The sequence below is a fragment of the Gracilinanus agilis genome, chromosome 2 (genome assembly GCF_016433145.1).
Source record: "Gracilinanus agilis isolate LMUSP501 chromosome 2, AgileGrace, whole genome shotgun sequence".
Classification (NCBI taxonomy): Eukaryota; Metazoa; Chordata; class Mammalia; order Didelphimorphia; family Didelphidae; genus Gracilinanus; species Gracilinanus agilis.
Window position 1 is genome coordinate 695504476 of NC_058131.1, and position 21786 is coordinate 695526261.

Sequence of the window (21786 nt, forward strand, 5' to 3'; positions counted from 1 at the left end):
GTGCGTATGCCGAGAGAGGGTGCGTGCCAGGCCCAATTCAGAGTAAAATAAGCAGAACCGGGAAGACACCAGCCTCTGCTGGCCCCGACGGCCTGCAGCAATAGCCCGAGGAGGGCCCCTAAAGCCCTGCTGGGCCTGGAGGGCCACCCCTGGGCCCCTGGGGGCGTCCCAAGCCGCAGAGAAGCCCCAAATGGGCTTCAAAGCTTGTCCCCCAAGGAAGGGCTTCAGGCCCGGCCGCCGAGGCTCTGGCAGCCTTTTTATGCCTTCCTTTTCGGCCTTCGTGACAAGAGACGACTCTGGAAAGGAGAGACGGGCAGGCGAGAGACGCGGAAAGGAGAGACGAGCCCTGAACGCCGAAGAAGAGTCCGAGAGCAAAGAGGAGTTTGGGGCGAGCCACGCGTGGCGTCTGGGAGCAAATGCTCGCCGCAGGAGCCCCCCCAGTCCTCACGCGCCCGGAAAGGGCCGCCCGGACACCACTCAGAAGGAGCGGCGGCCGCCACAGGCGTTTTGCCCCAAGTTGCAGTGCCGGAAGGCGATTCTCCAGGGAAACAGGCAAACGATTCCACAAAGCTGCGCTTCCCCTGGGCTTGGCCGCCCCTCGGCTGCCCAGGGCACCCCACCCGGGGCTGGCCGCCTCCTGCTCCCAGCTGACCACACGGCCCCCCGGGGCCCTGCCACTAGGCTTTTCCCCGGCTCCAGGGCGGCCTCTAGTGCTGGCTCGCCTGCTCGCCTCAGGGCCGGCATTCAAAGCCCTTTACTGCCTCTCCCAGGCCAACCTCCCAGATGCAGCGGCCCCGGCCTCCTCCTCCTGACACAGCTACGAGGAACCTCTGTCCGGACTAGTGGCAATAGCAGGGGATGGACAGGGGAAAGACCGCCCGGCTCAGGCCTCCCCGCTTCTGCTTTGACTGTCCTGCGGGAGGAAGCAGGGACCCCCCCATCGCACCAGCCCCTTCCGACCCTGCGTGGAGGCTCCCTGGCAGCCTCCGAGCCGTTGGCGTTTCCGGCTCTGAATCTGCAGCCTTGGGGCCTGGAGCGGGCTGGCAGTTCGAATCCTGCTGCTCCCGCTCATTCTCTTCACTGGGAGCCTTTGCATGCCTCCTCCTCTGCCCCCTTGAGGGGAGCCCCTGGATTTCTTGGGACTTCTGTGGCCCTGCAGTAAGGGTGGGAAAAGGCAGCCTCATCCCCCTAACTGGAGGCCCAGGCAGGGCTCCCCAGACCCCGTGTGCCCGGAAGTCGCAGCCGTTCAGCCTGCTCGGGTGGGGGCCCCCCTGGGTCTCTGGGCACTCCTCTGAGCTCGGGATTCGGGCTCCGCCGGCCAGCGTCTTGGGGCTACTGATACGTGCCCCCCCCCCGGGCTCTCTCCAACCCCCAGATCTTGGGCTCTTCCGGACGGGGGCATTATTGACCCAAAGGGTCCCAGCCACGGACCGGGGGGCCGACTTCCTACTAGATGGCTCTGGGGGGGCGCACCGGCTCCTGCGCCGCACTGGGGGGGCCGAGAGCTCTGAGCAGACCCCACTCGGCGCCCCCTGCCCGCATGCCATTTATTTTTTAGCCTCTTTTGACTTTCTGTCCTAGTAGCAACGCGAAGACAAAAGGGCCAGGGTGAGGCGCTTGGGGTTAAGTGACCTGCCCAGGGTCACACGACTGGGAAGGGTCTGAGGTCCGATTTGAGCCGGGGGCCTCCCAGCTCCAAGCCTGGTGCTCTGTCCGCTGAGCCAGCCGGCTCTTGGGGCTGCCAGTCGTCCAGGAGTTCGGGGTGGGGCCTGGGGCTTCCTGAAGTCTCTCTGGGGCCGGGCCGAAATGCTTCCCAGAGTCCAGCCAGCTTCTCTCCTTGGTCTGGAGCGCCGGCCACAGCGGGATCTCCTCCTCCGCCGCCGCCGCCCAGGAAGCGGATCTTCCCTCGGATCATCGTCCCGGCCTTCCGCGTCCTCCTCAAGGCCCGCCGGGGCCGAGGCTGGCTCGCAGGCCGCGTCTCAAACCACCTTCCCCAGCCGCTCGCCCTGGACTCTTGCCTTTGGGGCGGCTGCCCGAGGCCCGGCCAAGTCCTTCTGCCCTCGGTCACCGGCCTTCAACGCGGCGGCTGGGCGCGACTCCGCCTTCCTGCGCCTCCCCTCCTTGTCCCTAGTAGAGGGGGGGCGGCTGGCGGAGGCCGAGGGGCCCCCCGGAGCCGTGGAGGGATGCGGGTGGTGTCTCGGGCCAGAGCTCGGCACCCGGCCGTGTGGCCCCGGGTTGGCCGGAACAGGGGGCGCCCCGGCCGGCAGGATCTTCTCTCTCCGCGTGGGGAGACGCCGACGCGACTCGGGAAAGGGGCGGCTCTGCTGCCCGCCTTCAGCCCCCTCCTCTCGCCCGCCAGCCCAGAGCCCGTGGCTGACCCTGGTCCGGAGGGCTCCCGGGCATGTCGCCGCAGCCGTGGCGGCCCGGATGGGAGCGTGATGGGGGGGGCCTCCCCCGGCCTCCATCCGCCATCGCAGCTAGGACGGGAGGCCCCAGAGCCGAGGCCCGGCTTCCTCTTGTCCACCAGAGACGCTCGGACGAGGCCGATCCATAGAAAGCGGCCAACGGAATCGGGGGGCTAGAAGGAGGCGACGGCAGCAGGGGACGGCCTGTGCGCGAGGCCCCCCTCCCAGCCAAGCACCTCTCCCGACAGCCTCGGGGCACGGCGGGTCCCAAAGGGGTGTTCGGTTGTTCCCCAGTTTTGCTCTTCTCGTGGGGAGGAGGAGGAGGGGAAGAGAAGAGCTCTGGGGCCCCCCTTCGGCCAGTGGCGCAGCTCCTCCTGTGCGGCCGGGGTGGGGGGGTCCTCGCCAGAGTCTCGGCTGCTCCGCTTGGTGTTTCTCTCCAGGCCGGGCCTCCTCCGCCCCCCCTTCTCCGGACGCTTCGTTAAAGCTGGAGGCTCTGAGGCACGGCCGGGGGGCTCCTTGCTCGGCCCACCCTGCTTTGTCTCTGCCTTCTGCGGCCTCGCCAGCCGCACCCAGAACGCGCCCCCTCATTGGGGCCTTTCATCGCCCTCCCTCCGTGGCCGGCTGCCCTCATCCCTCGGCCCGGCCTGACTGGCCTGCCGGAGCGCTCTTGGGGGAAGGGGCGGCTCTCTTCTGGGCTCTGGAGAGGGGGCCCTGCTGCTGAGCGAGGCTCAGCGGAGGGGGCTGGGCCAGCCCGGGAGGACCGGCCAGACTGCGGAAGGCCCCCGCCATCGGGACGCCCGCTCTCCCGCCAGGGAGGGGATGAGGAAGCTGCACACGGGGATCCCGACGCAGGGGGACGGGTACCCGATTCAGGGCCAACCTCACGCTGGGTCCCCAGAGGGAAAGGGAAGGGGGGGATGGCCGGCCGGCCGGCGGGACGGACCTTCCGGCCTCCACCGGCCACATCTCCGGCCTCCGGGGCCAGCCTGCGCTGAACAGAGAGAAGGACGCCGCGTGGGCGGCAGGCAGAGGATCCCCCCGGGAGGGCTCCTGGCCGGGCATCACGGCCCCCATCCCGTGTCTGCCTCTCTCCCGAGATGGGCCGGCCCGGGAAGGCACCCCCCAGCCCGGCCCTCTGCCCCCGCTCGGCCTTGCGGGCCCAGGCTTGGAGCTGCAGGAGCAGCGGTAGTGCCGGACCTTCGCGAATGCCCCGAAGGAGGCCCTTCTCGAACCAAAGTTACCTGAAGTTGCTTCTGGGTTTCGGGAGCCGCTCCTTCCCTCGGCCGTTGGGCAGAGCTTCGCCCAGCTCGAGGGGGAACTGAGCGGGCAGCAGCTGGTTGGCGAGGATCTCCGCTTTCTCGTTGGCGACGATTTCCCGCCGCAGCTTCCAGAACTGCTTCATCTCCTCCTCGTTGGTCCAGTCCTCGGAGAAGTCCATGCTGGGCTCCACCACGTCGGCCAGGTTCAGCTTCTCCACGGGCGGGAAGGAATACTCCTTGGCTCTGGCGGCGTCCTGCCGGCCCTTCCACGGCTGCAGGGCCTCCTTGGTGGAGGCCGGCCTCTCGGGCGAGCCGTGTTTGCCTCTCGAGGAGTCTCTGAAGGAATTCGCCCTTTTCACGGGGACAATTTCTAGGGGAACAAAACAGACGTGTTTAGTAGCACCCGGCCTCGGCGCGCTCGAGCCCGACACGCGAGAACGGCCTGCCACGGCGAGCCAGTCAGAGACCCCCCCAGTCCCCCTCCACCACCGCCATCGCCGGAAAGCTTCCAGGAGACCCAGGGGGGCTGCGGGGGCTCCCAGGGACAAACCCACAGGGATGGGGAGTCCGGGGGGCCCGGGCGCAGGTCTGGCGGCTCTCCAAACGCCCCACGAGGAAACTCTGGGGTTTGGGCCGCTGTGACTTAGAAATATGGCCCTCCTCCTGCCACCACCAGGGCGCCCTCCCTTGCCAAAGCGCTGGGCCTGGCGTGTCGGCATCTTGGCAGAGCCCAGCACCGCCCACAAAATCACGAGAGGCTGCCACCTCCTTTGACACCTGCCCTGGGCCAGTCTTAGACTGTCTCAGAGCTAACCAGCCTAAGAGAAAAGCACAGCCAGACTCTGGGGCGCCTGCTCCGTCCTCCTGTCCTCTGAAGAACCCCACGACAGACGGTGCCCAGGGTAATGCCCACCTGAACACCCGGGAGCTTTCCTCTCCTGTCCCCCGGCCTGGCACAGAGAAGAAAAACGGGCAAAGAGGAGGGCCGCGGAAGCCTCAGCGTGCCCACCCCCCTGGCAGAAGCAGCCAATGATGCCACCTTCCTGGAAAGGCATTTGGAACCGAGCTGACGAGGTGACCAAAGGTCCGCAGTCTTCCATGGAGGAGTCCTGCGGCTCCACCGAGAAGCCGAGAAGGCCAAAGAGAGGCAAAGTCCCCCTCGGTCCTTTTCCGGGGGACGCCCAGGGGCGCCACCTTTCCCTCGGCCACAGCCTCCTCCCGTGCCCAGTTCTGCCTACGGTGGGACGAGCGATGCTGCCGGGGCCACCGGGCGCGGCTCCCGTTGGCGGAGATCGATCAACGCTGAAGACAAGCCAAAGCCCGTGAGATGCCCGTCTGCGGCTCGGCCCCCCACGGATGGGAAGGGGCGTCTGTGGGCCCGCAGGGAGAGGGCGCGGCTCTCCAGGCGGCCCCGGGCCGGTCCCGGGCACAGCCTTGGGACGTCGGCACGCGTAGAGACGTTTCCCCCCTCCGGCGGCGCCTCCGGGTCCTCCTGTCTCCCAGCCGGGCGTGTTTCCCGAAGCCTCCCGTGCCAGCTTCCAGCTCCCATTTGTAGCCACGTGAAGGGAGGAGGGAAAGAAGAATTTTCCGGAAAGGATATTTGCCCCGAGCGGACCTGGTGCCTGCCACGTGGCACGCGGGGTGCTTGGAGAAGGGGGGCCACGCCAGAACCCCTCGGAGCCTTGTGGGAGCCACCTGCGCGCAGCCAAGCCTTGCCGTAAAGCGGAAGCATCTGCCTCGTAACCCCCCCCCCCCCCGCCAGGCTGTTCTCGGGCTCTGCAAGCTCAGACCCCCCTTGTAAAGGCTTCTTCTTCACCTCTCACGGAGACTCCCGAAAAGGCAGCTGGCTGGGGCAGGACGGCCCTGGGCCTGGAGTCAAGGAGGCCCGAGCTCAAGTCTGCCCGTGTGGCCAAATCGCTCCACCTCTGGCCTCGGTTTCCCCATCTGTAAAATGAGTCGGAGAAGGAGTGAGAGAACCCCTCCGGGAGCTCTGCCGGACACGACTGACCACCACCGCCACCACCGTCGTGACTTTGCAGTGGACTCAGTCAGGAAGGCGCGAAGATCCGAGGCTCAGGCTCCCCCGGGCGTGATGAGAGACGATGAGGAGGCCAGCGGAGAGCCCAACTGGCCCCCCGAGGGGTCAGCGTGGCCGGGAGAACCGAGGGGTCAGAGTGGGCCAGGGCCAGGTGGGGAGGAAGAGCAGGACTGCACGGGGAGGCGGCTGGGGGTCAGATGAGGGGATTTGGGGGCGAGAGGGAGGGCAGGACTGTCCCTGTGTGCGGCTGTGGTCAGGCCGGGGGAGTCCTGGGGGCAGGCAGGCTGAGGCCATGTGGGAGACAGGAGGGGGACTGAGGGAGGGAGGAAGGCGCAGACCGGCTCCGCCGCCTCGGCCAATGGGCTGGAGAGAAGGAGGGAAGGTGCGGCCAGTCCTGGAAGGCGGCCTTTGGGCACCTCGGCCTGGATGTCCGGCACAGTCTTTCCTGGACACGACCAAAGCCGGACTCGTCGTCCACCCCCCCCCCCCCCCCCGAGCCCCTCGACCTTCCCTCTAGCGGTCATCCTGGGCTCCTTCCCTGCCAGATCCAACATGGTGCCCCGCGGCCGCTGCGCCCCTCTGTCTCCTCTGACCCCGCCGCCCCTCCGGTTTAGGCCCCGTCCCTCACCCCTGAACAGTACCTGCAACCCTCCAGCCTCCCCGCCTGCAGCCACCAGCGGCCGTTAAAGCTGGACACTCCCACTCACTAGACCCCGGCGGCTCCCTTCGCAGCCGTGCCCACGCGGCACACACCTGGACTCCCCGACGCTGGCCTCCTCACTGTCCCAGGAACGGGACCTGCCGGCTCTGGGCCTCTTCTCGGGCCATTCCCCTCCCTGGAAGACTCTCGCCTGGCCTGCTCCAACGACTGACCTTCCTGGATCCTTTGAAGTCCCAACGAAAATGCCACCTCCTCCAGGAAGCCTTCGAAAGCGGCCTCTCCTTGGGTGCTTTCTTCTCTAGCCGACCCACACCCAGCTTGATACGGGCGTCTCTTTGGGGGTCGGCCCCCCCCCCCGGAGGTGGTGCGCTCCTTGAGGGCAGGGGCTGCCTTCCGTCTCTTCTGGCCTCTGCGAGGCTCGGTACGGCGCCCGGCACGTAGGAGGCCCTTGATACGGATTGACCGTATGGCTGCCCAAAGGGCCCGACCCTTGGCCGCTGAGAACAGCTGAGCGGAGGCCTTTCTTCTTTCAGCCCCTCCTCAACCCGGCGTGGCTGAGGCCGTGGCACGGGCCTGGCAGACGCCGTTCAGCTCCACGAAAACCGGAGCGAGGAACGTGGACGTGGAGCGACGGCCCACGGCGTCGAGGCCTGGCTGCTGGGGCTGGTGAGGCCCGGCTTTCCAGGAACCCCTTTTACAGCCGGCCCAGAGGAATCCCACTTTCTCCAGGGGACTGTCGCAGGCGCCCCTGCGGCTCTCCGGTCACTGCAGACGATCGTGGCTCCGACAGGTAACTCAAAACTGTCCTGCTTGTCTGGGCTCCTTCCCGTCTCCGAATGCCTCCATGAGCCCCTCTGCTTTCTTTCCTGGCCCCCAACTCCCTTCGGCGTCTCCCCCATCCCTACCCAACAGGACTAAAAGAGAGAAAAACAAAGCCAAGCCCGGGGAGGCGGGCGAGGAGGGCGAGGCGCTGACCAGAGCTCAGAGGGTCCCGACGGCCGTCCTCCGTGACTGTGGCTCTTCGGCCTCGCCAGCCGTTTCCCAGGAGTCTCCCCCGAAACTGCCCTTCTTACGGCTGGGCACCCCCTCTGTGCCCAGTTCTCTGCTCTTACACTCGGTGCTGCCGCCCCATCCCTCTGTCTCTGGCCCCTCCCTCCCTCCCACATCTCTTCTGGACGTGGTCCGAGGGCCGGCAGAGTTCCGAAATAGGGCAATCGTGAGTCTGCTGCTCTCCTCCAGCTCTCCACCCGCCGCCATTTTGTTCTTCGCTCGCCATCTCCGCTGACTGGATGGGCCGTTTCCGTGTTAATGGACAATCCGGGTCTGAAGGAACCCCCCTCCCCCGCCTGCAGCTGGTGAGGAGGAGACTGGAGGAGCAGAAGCCCCAAGGGGGGCCACCCACCTTGGTACAGGGGATCATCGTCCATCATCTGCTTCAGGGCCCAGTTGCGAAGAAAGGCCAGGATGGCCATCAGGCCTTTCTGGATGACGTCTTGGGGAGGGAATTCTAGAGGGCAGTTCCTTAAGTTCAAGGCTTTCAGCGACATCAAGTTCCCTGGAAAACAGAAAGGAAGGCTGGTGAGCCGTTGGTGCACGGCGGCAGAAGCTGCCCCCCAGCTGCCCAGAGGAATCCCGCAGGGCGCCCATGGGCCCCCGATTGGTTCAGCGGCCCGGACCACGGGAAGCCCAAGGCCAGGCTGGACCCCGAGGAGGATGACGGCTCTGGGTGGGACGAGCCCCTCCTTGTCATTCCTGCCTAGAGCGCCCCATTTTGGGTGCCACTGCAAAGCCCTCCGCTGTCCCTCTTGTGCTCGGCCCGCAGGTTCCCCTAGGAAGGGCCTGAAGCTTCCCACTTGCATGGCTCCTGGGAGCTGCCAGTCAGGGGGCAGGCCCGGAGCCTCCAGAGTTCAGTCGTGGGACTTGGCGTAGGGCAGGGGCCGCAGCCCTGCCTGGAGGCCTACCTGGGCCCCGTTACCCCTCTGCTTAGTGAAAGAGCGGCTTTCCTGGCCGCTGAACGGTCCCGTGGTCTCTCCTAGTTAATGGACGGTAGCCGTGGACCCGATCTCATGATCTCGTGGCCTGCCTCGGAAAGTGGACAATGTCAACTGTTGCATGTTGTCGGCTTGGGAAGGAGGCCGTCCCTGGGAGAGGACCCAAGTGACCCGGGCCCTTAGCAAGGCGAGCAAGGCCCAGAGGGCACGCTCCTAAGGCCACCCGTGTCTCACTTGTGTGCAGAAGCCAACTTCACAAAGACGAAAGGTGGGTGTTAGTGCTTGTGGCCGGCTCCATCTGGGGCCACCTCCTGCTCCGACCACAACAGGAAGGAGGCCTGTCCAACAAGGCAAGGAGGGAGGACTCCCAGGAGCCACGGGTCCAGCGGCCCCTGGAGTTGATCGCGTGTCAAGATTAGCTGAAAGGGCTGAGGGTTTTGAAACAGGAGAAGCTCCAGGAGGGCAGGAGGGCTGTGGAACCCCAACAGGAATGGCTCCAGGCCCCAAACCGACCTGGAAAACAGCCCATGGAGACAAGGTTGTACCATCTTGTTGTCACCTTTGTTTCCCACTTAAATGATAACCTGGTTCAGAGCTGCCTCAGCAGCCAGCCTGATACCTCTAAAAGGTAGATGAATCTTGTTTGGCCCTAGAGGGCAGATCCAGGAGCCAGGAGGGGGGAGGCTGCGAAGAGGCTGACTCAGGTCTTCCTATCAAAGCCTGCCCTGGGCAAGTCACTTCCCCTTGTTTGCTTCCGCTTCCTCCTCCGTAAAACAAGCTGTAGGAGGAAATGGTGACCACTCCACTGTCTCTGCCAGGAAAGCAAAAACGGGTCCCAGAGAGTCAGACCTGACTGAACGAGAACAACCGAAGCTTTTGAAAAGTGGGCCGCTTGGTGTGCCTGGAAGAGTCCTTCCAGCACAGGCTGGTGGGTCACTTCTCAGCAATGCTGTCCTGAGGGAGCTTTCTGGAGATCCTGCAGGTGGGACTGGCTATGCCCCGAGGTCCGTCCTGGGCTTCACCTCCCTGGGTCTCCATTTCCTTCTTGGCAAAAAGACCGGGGAGTCCTTTCATCCCAAAGGCTGCTGGATTCTGCTGGCCCAGGCTATGACTTGCCCGGCAGGGCACTTTGATGGAAATCGCTTGGGAAGACACTCAAAGTCAATTTCTGTTTGTAAAAGAAAGCACTTACCCAGCTCCACGGGCAACGATTTGATGGGATTCTTTTCCATAAGCAAAGTTTTCAGATTCCTTTAAAATAAAACAAAAGTCAAAAGGTTGGGGGGGGGGGAGGGCATCTGTGAACCAGGAGACACGGTCCTTCTTTTCTTCTCTGGGTTAAAGAAAGGGCCCTGTCCTTGGTAACTCAGAATAACCCAGAAGCCAATGTGCCCTGGATCGTCCCAGTACCAAGGGACTGAGCTCTATCTAAAGGTGCAGAATGTTTTCAACTGCCATGATGATTATTTAAAAAAACTTATCAATGAGCAACATTTACCAGGGGCCTGCTGTGTGCCCAATCCTGGGGATACAAATGAAGCTGCCTGTGCCTTCTGGGAGCTCAGGGGACCAGAGATGGGGCAAGGGTAAAATGGACCAGAGATGCTATGGGGTGAGATGGACCAGAGATGGGGGCAGGGATGAAATAGACCAGAGCAGAGATGGGGCAGGGGTGAAATAGACCAGAAATGTGGCAGAGGTGAAATGGACCAGAGATGGGGCAGGGATGAAATGGACCAGAGCAGAGATGGGGCAGGGATGAAATGGACCAGACCAGAGATGGGGCAGGAATGAAATGGACCAGAGATGGGGCAGGTGAAATCACAGGTACTGGCACCATATTGGAAATGAGATACTGAAGGACACAGAAGAGCCCAGGATGTCTCCTAGGCTGGGGCTTGAGGGACTGGAGGGTGGTGTTGCCCTCCACAGCAACAGGGAAGGTAGGAGAGGGGAGAATTTAGGGGAAATATGGTAAGCTCTGTTTGGGACATTCAGTTCCGGATGTCTGAAAGGCTGCCAGAGATGGAGGCTGGCCTGGGTAAGTGGAGAATTCTCATCAATAGAGCTAGCAATTCAGTCCACGGGGGCTGACGAGGTCACCACGTGAACCAGCAGAGGGGAGGCACCTAGCCACGGTGTCCTCCTCTGCTCATCATTCATCTGCACCCTGACTTGTCTTCATTTTCCTGGTCACAGGTCCTCCTCTCCTGTGACCCGCCTCTGAACAACAGTCCCGAGTTCTGGTCCCTCTTTCCTCTGATGTGGGCTGTCCCAGTGGTCCTTCTGCTGAGAGGTTTTTTCCTCCTTGCCTCCCCAGGCCTTTGGGCTGGCCACTTGGCAGGTGCTTCATCGATGCTCTTGAGCTTGGGGTTCCATTTGCCAGGTGGGGAGTGGACACACAGGAGGACAGTGGCCTGGCCACGATCTGGCTCTTCGAGGCGCTCTTTAGACAACCCAACGTGACGGATGAAGTACTTGGAAAGGTACAAAGCCTTTCGAAGTACACGACGAGCTTCCTCGAAGCAACCAGAAAGGCTGCTTTCATCCCTGCCTCCCAAGTGAAAAGAAGAGCCGGGCTGCTCCTTTGAGCCCAAGCGAGCCGCCGATTCCGACGGTTTCCAAGCTCTATTTCGGCCATGACGCTACGTGGCAGGGGCCCTGAGAGAGGTGGGCGGGCGGGCGGCACCACGCTCGTTCTGCCTTGTTTGGTCACAGTTTGGTGACGTGCCTTGGAACAGAGCCCAGACCGTCTGAGGGAGAAGCTTCGGCTCTCCAGAAGGTGGGGGGAGGCTGGCGAGATAACGGGGCAGAAAGCACACTCCAAGGGGAAGGGAGGCAGCATTAAGCACCTGCATGCAGCAGACAAAATGGAGAAAGTCAAGCACAGACCACTCGGTGTTGCCCTCCCGTGAACTAGAGGGATCCCAAAGGAGAGGAGCGAGCCTCGGGGTCTGATAGGCTCAGCTGTGTCCCCCCTCACTAGAATGACCACCTGGCCTAGCTGGGGGCGTCGACGGCATGAAGATTAGAGCCATCCAGGCATTTATTTAAAAAAAGAAGAGAAAGGCGTGTCCGCTCTTCCAAATGCCAAGGCAGGGGTTGGCCCCACAAGCAGACCCCGTCCCTCAGGAACTTAACTTGCCCTCAGAGCGCCAGCCTCTAACACGTTAGAGCCCGCAGGACCTCAGAGAAGATTTGGCAAGGGAGAAACTCGACCTGTTTGCCTTGGTTTTCTCATCTGCAAAATGGGAGCAAAAACACCTGCCTTCCCAGAGTTACTGTGAGGATCCAATGAAAGAATCCCAAAGCACTTGGCCCAGGGCCTCCTACGCAGCTGGGGCTTCATAAAGGCTTATCCCACTCCCCCACCCCCTGAAAGGTCTGAGAAGGAAGAAGAGACCCGAAGAGGCCGCACCCTGCACTGGGGAAGACTTCGCTTCCATGGAACACGTGAGGCCCGAAAGGCAGGAAGCAGCCACGCCTGGCCCAGACGGCTCGCAGACTGCTCGTGCCGCCACGTTGGGTGCCCGGAGGGGACCCGCTCCCAGGCACGCTGCTCCGAAGGGGAAGCCGGAATGCTCCCCAGCCCCGGACTCTCGTTCTGCCCCATCCCTTCTCCCTTCCTGGGAGGTTCACATCCTGCTGGCACCGGGCCGTCGTCCTTCCCTTCTCAAGGGGCCGAGAGCCGGCTCATAGCCTTGCTTTCCCCTGCTGGGCCCGGCGGAGGAGACTTTAACAAATATGTTGGTGTCCCCTCGAGCATCTTAAGGTTCCGCTTCCTTCATATTCTCAACTCCTGTGACCTCCTCTTCCACTCCGCCTCCGCTGGTGGCCCAGGGGACGACCGCTAGATACAGCATCACCAAGACCCGAGTTCAAATCCAGCCGCAAAACTCTTCAACATTCCATTTTCTCCTTGTCATCCTGCTGTTCCCTAAGCCTGTTCTCCGTCCCTTTTGGGCCTCTGGACTCTCCCAGATTGCCCACCCCTCTGCTCTGGACACAGGCTGCCCCTGTCTGCCTTCACATTGTTCTCTACTCTTGAATCTCTCGGCCCCTCCCCCTGCCAGTCACTCCTACTGTGGCCCTGCTCTCAGGGGAAGGGAGGGGAAAGGAATCAGCCTTTATGCCTGCTCTCCATGCTGGGAGGGTCCCCATTTTACAGCTGAGGAATCTGATGGAGGCAGGGGTTAAGTGACTTGTCCAGGGTCACCCAGCTGGGTAAGTCCTCGAGGCCCAGAGCTCTGTGCACTGGGCCACCAGTTGCCAGAGCAAAAGAGCTGGAAAGCATACGACGAGGCCAGCTGCGGTTGTGCCGTCCGGCTCTCCAGGACCCCGTGTGGAGTTTTCTTGGCAAAGACAATGGTTTGCCTTTTCCTTCTCCAGATCATCGGACAGACGAGGAACTGAGACAAGTGACTTGTCCAGGGACACACAGCGATGAAGTGTCAGACTGGAACCCAGGAGGACGAGTCTTCCCGATTCCAAGGCCAGGGCTCTCTCCCCTGGCTCGCCTAGTTGTCAGCGGGGCCCACCACAGATTTATTTCATCTGCTCTCCCCTGAGACCTCCCTGCAGTTTGGGGGATTCTCTACCCCGCTGGCCCCACGCATTCTTCTCCAGGTTTCTGGGGAAGGCCCGGCCCCGGAGTCTGCCGAGAAGCCCGAGAGCTCCCTCTTCTCCCTTTCTGCTCTCTTCAAAGGCCTTCGCCCATCCTGCCTGCCCTCCTCCTCCTCCTCCCCCCATGGCTGGGCCCCAGATCCCAGCGCCATCCCCGTCCTCCAGCAGAGGGCACTCCCCGGCCTCCCTCCTCTCTTGGCCCGCCATTCCCCCATTTCAGCTTGGCTCCTGCCAATCCTGTCAGGTCCTGGAGCCCTTCAAGCTATTCTGCTCGGCTTGCTTTTCTTTCATATACACCAACCCAAGGCTGGCCACACCCAGCGCTCTTCTCCGCAGAGGCCTTGGGTCAGGAAGACCCGAGTTCAAATCCAGCCTCAGGTACTTACAAGTCCCTTAACTGCTGTTTGCCCCAGTTTTCCAATCGATAAAACAGGGCTGATAATACTAGCAGGGCCCACCTCCAGGGCCTGCTGGCCCACAGCAGAGGCTCTACGGATGCTCTTATGCCTCGGTAGCCTCTGCCCCGGGGACCAGCCCCTCCTGCTCTTGCTTTCTCTCTGGGGTTTTCTTGGGCTTGACTCGGTTCACCTTCTTCCACATCCAGCCCCCGCTGGCCGATGCTCCCCAGGGCTCTGCTCTGGCCCCCTCCCCCAGGCTTCTCTGCCTCCACTCATCCCTGACCTCTCCTGCCCTCGGGCTGGCCAGCTCCGGCCTGCCACGGGCTTTGCACTGCCCACACGCCTCGGCCTTCCCTCTAAAGGTCGCCTTTTGGTCGAGCTGGGCAGGCCAGCGGCATGCTGGGGTCCCTCCGATTCGATGTGGCCACGCCAGGAGGCAGGAGACCTCGTCGTGCTCCCTGGCCTCTCCCGGCTCCCAGGCCCGAGTGCGAATCCGAGCAAAAGAGAGCCCAAGGCTCTGTGGGCCACTCCCTCGGGCTTCGGGGCGCCCTTTTAAGGTGTGATTTCTTTTTTCAGCTAACACTGTCCCTGCCGCTCTCCTCGGCACACGCGCACACTCACCCCCCCCCCCGAAATAAAGGTGTGGAGCCAATGCGCACCCACTTGCACCCGGCCACATGCGGCGTGTCTCATTTGCTCTGCGAATCTCATCCGCCCCCTGGATCGCCACGAAGCACTGAGCTCGCGGAAGTTCTTACATTTCTCCCGACGGTTCCTTTTCACGGTGTTATTGCCAGAGTGGGAGTTGGCTGGCTTCGCCCTGTATGAGGTCCAAGGGAGGGAGGGCCGCTGTGTGGGACTCTGGGCACCCGCCATTCCTCCCCCTTCCTGCCCTGCTGCCTCTTCTCTGTTCTAATTCGAAGCCGTCCAAACCACGGAGGTCCCCCCCGTGGCTCCCATTTTCGGTGACTTCCTGGGCCGGCCCACAACCGTCCAGTCACCCGGACACGAGGCCTTTCCGAATCGCTGGCTGCTTGTTTCCCTTTGAAAAATACACAAGACGATTCCAGGAAAAGCTGGGAAGACTCCCATGAACTGCTGCAGAGGGAAGTGGGCAGAACCGGGAGGAACGGCAATATTATGGGATGGTCGGCGGGGACGGACGTAGCGGCTCGCAGCAATCTAACGATCCGGGCCATTCTGAGGGCCTCGGCACAGAGAACGCCCTCCATCCGCCTCCAGAGGAAGAACCGGGGAGTCGGAAGGCAGATCGAAGCACGCGACGTTCCACCTGCTTACTTGGGTTTATGCTTTGGGGTTTGGGTTTTAAGAGTATTCACTGACAAAAATGAGCAACATGGAAATACATTTTGCATGATAATATAGGTATGACCCAGGTGAATTGTCTGCCAGCCCTGGGAGGGGGGAGGCCCGGGGGAGGGAGATGATTTGGATCAGGTAACTTATGCGGACATTTATTACGTGTAATTGGTTAAAAAAAAAGGAAAAAACAAAATACTGCAAAGTGGAAAGAAGGAATTCGGAAGGGAGAAAGAGAAGTAAACAAGCTGAACAATGTGGGCACGACCCTACGGAATTCATGTATACAAATATATGTTTTTAAAATTAAAATATTGGGGGGGGGGCTACATTTTGAATTCCAAGTTGTCTCCCTCTCCTCCTCTCAAGTCTGCATTAGAGAAGGCCAATGGTGTGTGTGTGTGTATGTGTGTGTGTGTGTGTGTGTGTGTGTGAGCACAGAATACATGCTTTCTTCTATGAATTCTTTCTTAGGAGGTGAAGAACATTTTCCCTCCTAGTTAATCTCAATGTATGAACTAGTCCGAACGCTTGGTTCCACCTCAAACAATACTGCTGTTACTGAACACAGTGTTCTCTTGCTTCGGCATCATATTTACCTTTCTGTGGTTCCCTTTACTCTCATGCTTCTCTTCAAGCTACTCCGTGGCTCCTGGTCTCCCATCAGGCATGCGTTGGAGCAGACTCAGTTTTGCTGGGCCCGTCATTTCAGGCTATAAATCTAGATCACGTGCCTTCTGGAAGAGTGTTCCATGCTCGCCACTCCTTACAGGTACTGACTGCCAAATCTTGCGTGCTTCTGGGGGGAGGGGCAGACTCGAATGCTTGCTTTCTAGCTGCCGACACTATTTCCTTTTGCCTGAGAAGCTCTGGATTTTGACTGGCTCTGGGTAGGAGTTTTCATCTGGAGCCCCGCTGGAGGAGCGGTGGAGGGGGCTAGTGGCCCGGCTCCCTCCTGCTCTGTCTGCCATCTTGTTTGGTCCCTATCATTTGGCTTGGAAAGCCCTGGACAAAGAGCTTACCGATGCCGTTTTGTCACGATGACGCTTCTCCTATCTTTCCATCCAGCAAGAATGGATTTCTTGCTGTTCCTCATACAACACTTCTCCCATCTCTGTGTCTTCATTTTGGCTCCCCTCAAAGTCAGGCGGATCCGAGTTAAAATCCAGCTTCAGACACTAACTGCAGGACCCTGAGCAAGTCACTTAAGCTCTGTATGACTCAGTTTTCTCAAATATAAAATGGGAAGAACACTAGCACTAACCTCGCAGGGTTGCTGTAAGGCTCAAATGAGGTCACATTTCTAAAAAGCCCTAAGCGCACAGTGCCTGGCACACAGTAGGTGCTGCATAAGCGTTCGGTCTCTCCTGTCTATACCGGTTTCTTAGCATCCCTTCTTTCCTTTGACACTCGGCGCAAACACCATTACAATAAAGCCATTTCCTGATCTCTGAGCTGCTGCGATGGTGTGCGTACACGGCACGTCCCCGGCTCTGCAGAACAGATCTCTATGGGCAGAGCACAGCGTCTCCCACACGACCGGCAGCTTGGGGGGGCACCACAATGACTGATTGTGGGAGGGGGGAGCCAAGCGATGGTCAGGAGGACCTGAGTGTAAGTCTGTCCCTCTCTCAGCTCCAGCCTCCCTTTCTGTAAAACGGGAGATGATGAGAGCATGTTCCGGGTCACTCTGCCAGAGGACAAGAACATGCCGACCCAGAAGGAAACCCAGAATGTGTAGGAAGGAGGTGCAGAGGCTGTCGTGTAGGCCTCCCTCTGCATGGCAGCCCTGGTCGGTGACTGCTTCCTAAGTGCTGGTTGGCCATCATTAGCCAAGAAGCACGAGAGGCTAAAAGACCAGGAAGAGCCTTCTGGAGGGAGGGAGGCCAGTGGGACGCCCATTCTCAGGGCTGGAGTCGGTGCCGAGGCTCAGGAGAGGAAAGGCTGGGTGAGCACCGTGGGGGTCTGAGCCCGGCCAGGAAGGGTCCCAACAAGAGGGAGGCCTGGCCCCGTTAACTCCCAAAGGGGAAAGGGGTGCCAGAGGCAGCAGAGCCACAGCCAGATCCATAAGACAAGGCGGCAAGAGGAGAAGGCAGCAGCGGCCTCTGGGACGAACACTGCAGAACGCAAGTGCTTTAGGTGTTCACCTAGGTGGGACCCCTTCTCTACTGGCCTCCACGACCCACGCAAGAGACCATGAAGGGACTCTCCTACAGCACACGCCCGCCTCCGTCCTCATCCGTCCCCCAGCCCATCCCACAGGCAGAAGATGACCGCTGGGTACAGACACATGAGGAGGTGGGAGGGAGGGAACCAAAGCTGGGGGAATTGGACTCCCCCCGCTTGGGGTGACCCCCCAGGTTCAAGAGCCCCCAGGCTGCAGAGACTGAGCAGAACATCCTCCTCCGCTTCTCTGGGCCCTGAAAAAAGAGGCAGACTTTGATTGAGCTCAGTCAAAAGAGGAAAGAAGAGCCAGGGCTCTGACAGGGGTTAGGAACACTGGGCCCGAAGGAAAGGAGAGGAAAATTCAGTGGGGAATAGTCCTGCCCCCCCACCCCTGGAATTGAGCTGGAGGTGCTGCTGTGGTCATATCCCCCATCACCCCGCTGAGGGCTGCGGCTACATCCAGTGAGAAGTGAATTTCCCCGGAAGGAAGAGGCTGAAGCAGCATTCTGGTCCAAAATTCCCGGGCTAAACTCACTCACCATCAAAGGAGAGGAGGGAGTCAGAAAGTGAGAAACACGGAAAGATGAGGAAAAGAGGCCAGAAAGACTGAAGATTTGAAGAGGAAGAAAATGTCATTAAAGACCTGGAACACAAAGAGATAAATCTGTCGAGAGGAGCCCAAAGCTGGAAGCCTGAGCCCCCAAGCCCCAAATAAATGACAAACTTCTTGAAATTCAGTATTACCAGACAAAAGAAACTGACCCAATGCCCGATGAAGCACGGACTTACTCCCTAGAGACCAGGCTCCAGGATGGTTGAAAAGGAAAATGAAAACCCAGAATAAATTGGAAGAGGAACAATGAAGAGAATGATCCTCCGTTTTCCAACATGGGTGCTCGGAGCCTTCCTTTCTAGGGGACGGAGACCTTCTGGAACTGTCCGGGAAGCTCTCCCTTCTGTATTTTGTGCCACCTTCCTGCCCCCCCAAGCCTTTCAGCTTCCTCTTATAGAGCATCATCTCTGACGAGAACGTAGCTGCTGGAGGACAGTCCAGCTGGTTTTCTTTACTTCGGTGTAGTCCCAGCGCTAAGCACGGGGCCTGGCACGCAGGACCTTAAGAGATATTTACTGAAGTCTGCGGTGGCGAGTCTCGTCAAAGAGGCGACACGAATCCAGGGAGGGAAGAAGAAAAGCAGAAGGCGCCAAGCCTGAAGAGAAGTGACTCTCGAAGAGGGGACTCCTAGCAGGAGCCGGACAAGTCGAGAGACTAAACCCCACCATTCCCCCCCATCACCCCCACAGAAAAGCGACTAAGACCGGCGGCAGAGCATTCAGTCCGGGAAAGAGAAGGTCCATCCCACGGAAAAGAGTGGAAATCCGACATTCCAAGACGGGAGCCACGGAATGGAACGGATCCGAGACTCGGAAAAGCAAAGGGGCTCAAGGCGCGACCCAAAGTGACAGCCCCAAACCTTAGCCAAACGGTCACGGAAAGAAGGGCGAACCGAAGAGGCGGCGGCGTTCTGGGCCCAGGCCGGGCCCTGGCACTCGGCGAGCCGCGGAGCAGCAGCGCTCGGGGCACACATCTACTCCCCATCCCATGGGGGCTGGCCTGGACTTGGAGGCAGAAAGCCCTCGCCGGACTCGCTGGCTTCTCGTCGCCCTCCATCTGGTCACAGCAAGGATCCAAGGACGGAGTAACTGACTGAATACGGGACGTGGGGAAGGGAGGGACGATTAAGAGGAAAGAGGGATTGCTAGGACATGGGGCATGGCATGAGCAAACGCCCAGAGGGAGGAAATGGAGGCCTTCGTTCAGGGAGCGGCTAGTGAGTGACTGAGGCTAGCCAGAAAGGGACACGTCGGGCAGCCACATTCGGAAGGCGGGTCGGAGGTCCGTGGCGGAGGCTTCCCACGCCAGACGGAGAAGGCCAGAAGAGAGGCTGCCTGAGCAGGAGGAAGGCAGAGCCACGTGTGCCCCTCAGGAAGACCCGTCAGAGCCGGGAGAGGCAGGAAGAGGCCAGGCCAGGCCAGGCGAGACACCGAAGCGGGAGAGGAGGGCCGGGTGTAAGGGGGAGCTCCGGCACGGCACGCAGAGACGGCCGCCTTCTCCCTGGCTCCTGGCTGGCTGCCCAGAGAGGCCCAGAAGCTCGGGGACGGGCAGCAAGCTGGGGCGAGAGGAGGGCTGGATCTGGAGCCTGGGGAGGTGGTCCATCACTGGCTGGGGAAGGCGAGGGCTTGGGAGGGAGGAAAGGGAAGGTGAGGAGAGCCACGAAAAGGGAGTGTGAGCCGGGCAGGAGGGCCCCAGGGCAGGCCGGCCTCCTCGGGAGGCCGAGACTTCCCTCTGAAGCCCAATGAATGTTTATGAAACGCTTAAAGGCCTGCGGCCTGGGGACACGAGGACACCTGAGGAGGGCCCGTCTGGGAGCCCCGGTACCGCCCGGCCTCTGCTCCAGGAGGCCACGGAAGGGATTGCCCTTCAGACACGACCTGCCAGCTCGGCCACGTCCTGGTCCCAGGAGGAGGGACTTGACCAAGGTGACGCGGCCGGGGAAGCCCCGGCTCCTTTCTCCTAGCTCGTCCTGCGCCGGCCTTGGGAATCCACACAGATGTTGGAGTGGACCCGGCGGCCCGGGGCGGAGGACCCCGGAAGGCCGAGCACAGACGTGACGCGATATTTAAGGATGCTGAAGCCGGCCTGGAGGAGGGGACGGAAGGGAGGGAGGAGAGGCCGGGGCGGGCGGCATCGGGCTGCCGTGGAGGAGGAGAGGGGACGAGACCAGGGAAGAGACGCTGGCAGACCAGAAGCTGTGTCTCCCCGCACGCTGCCCTGCTCCTGGGGAAGGCCCCGGACTTCCAGGCAGGCCACGCGGGGCGGGCAGGGGGAGCAGAGTGGAAGGCGTGCGTGCCAGCCGGGCAGAGGGCCGTGGCGGGCGTGGCTCCATTTTGGACTTGGCGGATCTCGGTGTCCCGGGGGGCGCGTAGGGAGGGGAGTCTGGCACGACTTCTGAGCCGCGAGAGCCGCCGGGCCCCGTCTGTGCCTCCCTGCAGGCTCACGGCGGCTGTGCCAAGCTGGTAGGAGCAGCTCCCCAAAGGCAAAGGCCGAAGGGTGGGGATGTGCCAGGGGAGCCCCTTCCCGGCCTGCTTCTCCAGAGAGGAGAGAGAGAGGGGAGTCCCTGACTCGGTCCCTGGCGTCACTCAGGCCCGTGCGGGTCCTGGAGTCGAGGCCTTCCCACTCTGCTGACCGTCCCAGCCCTCGAAGCCCTCTAAGGACCGCCAGCTAGTTCTGTGGGAGGAAGCCAGAACGGAGCGCCCGCTCCCAGCCCTGCCCCGGAGACGAGCCGGCAGGGAGGCATCCGGGGGCCCCCGCCCCGCCCTTCTGGTTCCTGAGGTGCCCCCCGAAGGAAAGGGCCGCCAAAGGGCCCGCAGGGGGAGAAGCGGAAGGAAGTCTTACTTGTGAGCGCCGATCCCCGAAGGAATGGCTCTGATCTGATTATGCCGGAGATCCAGCCAAACGAGGCTTGGCAGGAGCTGAAAGAAGTCTTTGGGAATGATGCTGAGTTCGTTTCTTTGGAGATGCAATTGCTAGTGGGAGAAGCACAAACAAACACGGAGAACAGAATTAGGTTGGGGCGCCTCAGCCTGCACCGGCCCCTGCGCCAGCGGGGGCTCCCCAGTCCCATGAGCTCCTTTTCACTGCACGGATGGAGGAAGCTCGTCGGGGCTCCGCCAGGCCAGGAAAACGCCCTCCTCCCCACCCCCACGCCCCAGGCGAATACTCCTGGGACGGGCCATTCCCACGCACAAGCCAGGGCCACCCCGGCTCCTCTCGCCAATACTCTGGGGTGCCCAGACCCAGGCCAACACCTGGGCAATCCTAGGAGGCTCCCTCTTTTCTTTTTAACCCCTCACCTTCCATCTTGGAGTCAATACTGCGTACTGGCTCCAAGGCAGAAGAGCGGCAACAGTGGGCCATGGGGGTCAAGTGACTTGACCAGGGTCACACAGCTGGAAAGTGTCTGAGGCCAGATTTGAACCCGGGACCTCCCGTCTCTAGGCCTGGCTCTCCATCCACTGAGCTACCCAGCTGCCCCTAAGAGGCTCATTCTTAAGGAACCAGGCGGCTGCTGAGGAAAGCCACGAGCACGCTGAGCCGCATGCCGGCTTCTGCCGGGCACTCGCCAGGCCCGGGGTATCAGAGCCGTTCTCTAACACTCTCCCCGGCCCTCGTGTCTCGGGCCACGGTCTAACGGTTGGTCCCTCCCCGCCAATGACACACCGTTCCGAGCTCTCCGTGCTTAGGGCTCGGTGCCTGAAAGGATTCCCCCACGAGGGCCTGAGCCTCGTCCTCGGGGAATGCGGGCGCCCCCAGGACACTGGTGGGGGCAGGAGCAAAGCCGGGCGGCAGCGTTTGGCGACTCACTTTCAGATGAGGGATTTTGAAGATTTCCTCATTTAACTGTTCAAGGCCTCTTTTGCTCAAGTCCAGAACAAGGGACGGGGAGAAGAGGATGCCTTCAATGACATTCTGCACGTCTTTGGGGAGGGTGATCGACAGGGTCCTGGCTTTGACGGCGCCACTCTCCGAGAAGTCGAGGAGCGTCAGCGGCGGCGGCAGGGGTGGCGGTGGTGGCGACTCCGTCACAGAATAGCTCCCCTCCATCTTCCAGCACGACAGAGGGCTAGTCCTTTGGCCAAGCAAGCCCCATCCTTGGTGCTAGGTAGTGACCTGAAACAGAAACACCAAACGAGGAGAGATGGGCACACGGCATCCTGCCAGAGTTCTTGGTGATCGTCTGGAGGACCCCAGCTGCAAGGGCCTGGGAGCGCCTTTTACGGCTGTCTGGAAGGGGCAGCCCAGAGAAAAGGCTGCCGGCCAGGGCTCTCACACTTGGTGGCCGCTGCTGCTGCCCTAAGGGAGGCTG

At 61.4% G+C, this 21786-nt stretch overlaps 1 protein-coding gene across 1 annotated transcript in view; it reads right to left on the reverse strand.

Moving 5' to 3' along the window:
- LRRC27 (leucine rich repeat containing 27) overlaps window positions 1–21524 on the reverse strand; it is a 34729-nt gene extending 13205 nt beyond the window's left edge. The window contains exons 1-10 of the mRNA XM_044660308.1: window positions 21285–21524; window positions 20316–20446; window positions 9547–9605; window positions 7766–7918; window positions 6909–7040; window positions 6576–6833; window positions 6041–6147; window positions 4903–5034; window positions 4578–4779; window positions 3647–4034 (exon numbers count right to left, since the gene is read on the reverse strand). Coding sequence (XP_044516243.1) covers window positions 3647–4034; window positions 4578–4779; window positions 4903–5034; window positions 6041–6147; window positions 6576–6833; window positions 6909–7040; window positions 7766–7918; window positions 9547–9605; window positions 20316–20446; window positions 21285–21524 — 1802 coding nt within the window. The remainder of the gene's footprint in view (window positions 1–3646; window positions 4035–4577; window positions 4780–4902; window positions 5035–6040; window positions 6148–6575; window positions 6834–6908; window positions 7041–7765; window positions 7919–9546; window positions 9606–20315; window positions 20447–21284) is intronic.
- Between the last annotated feature and the right edge of the window lie 262 nt (window positions 21525–21786).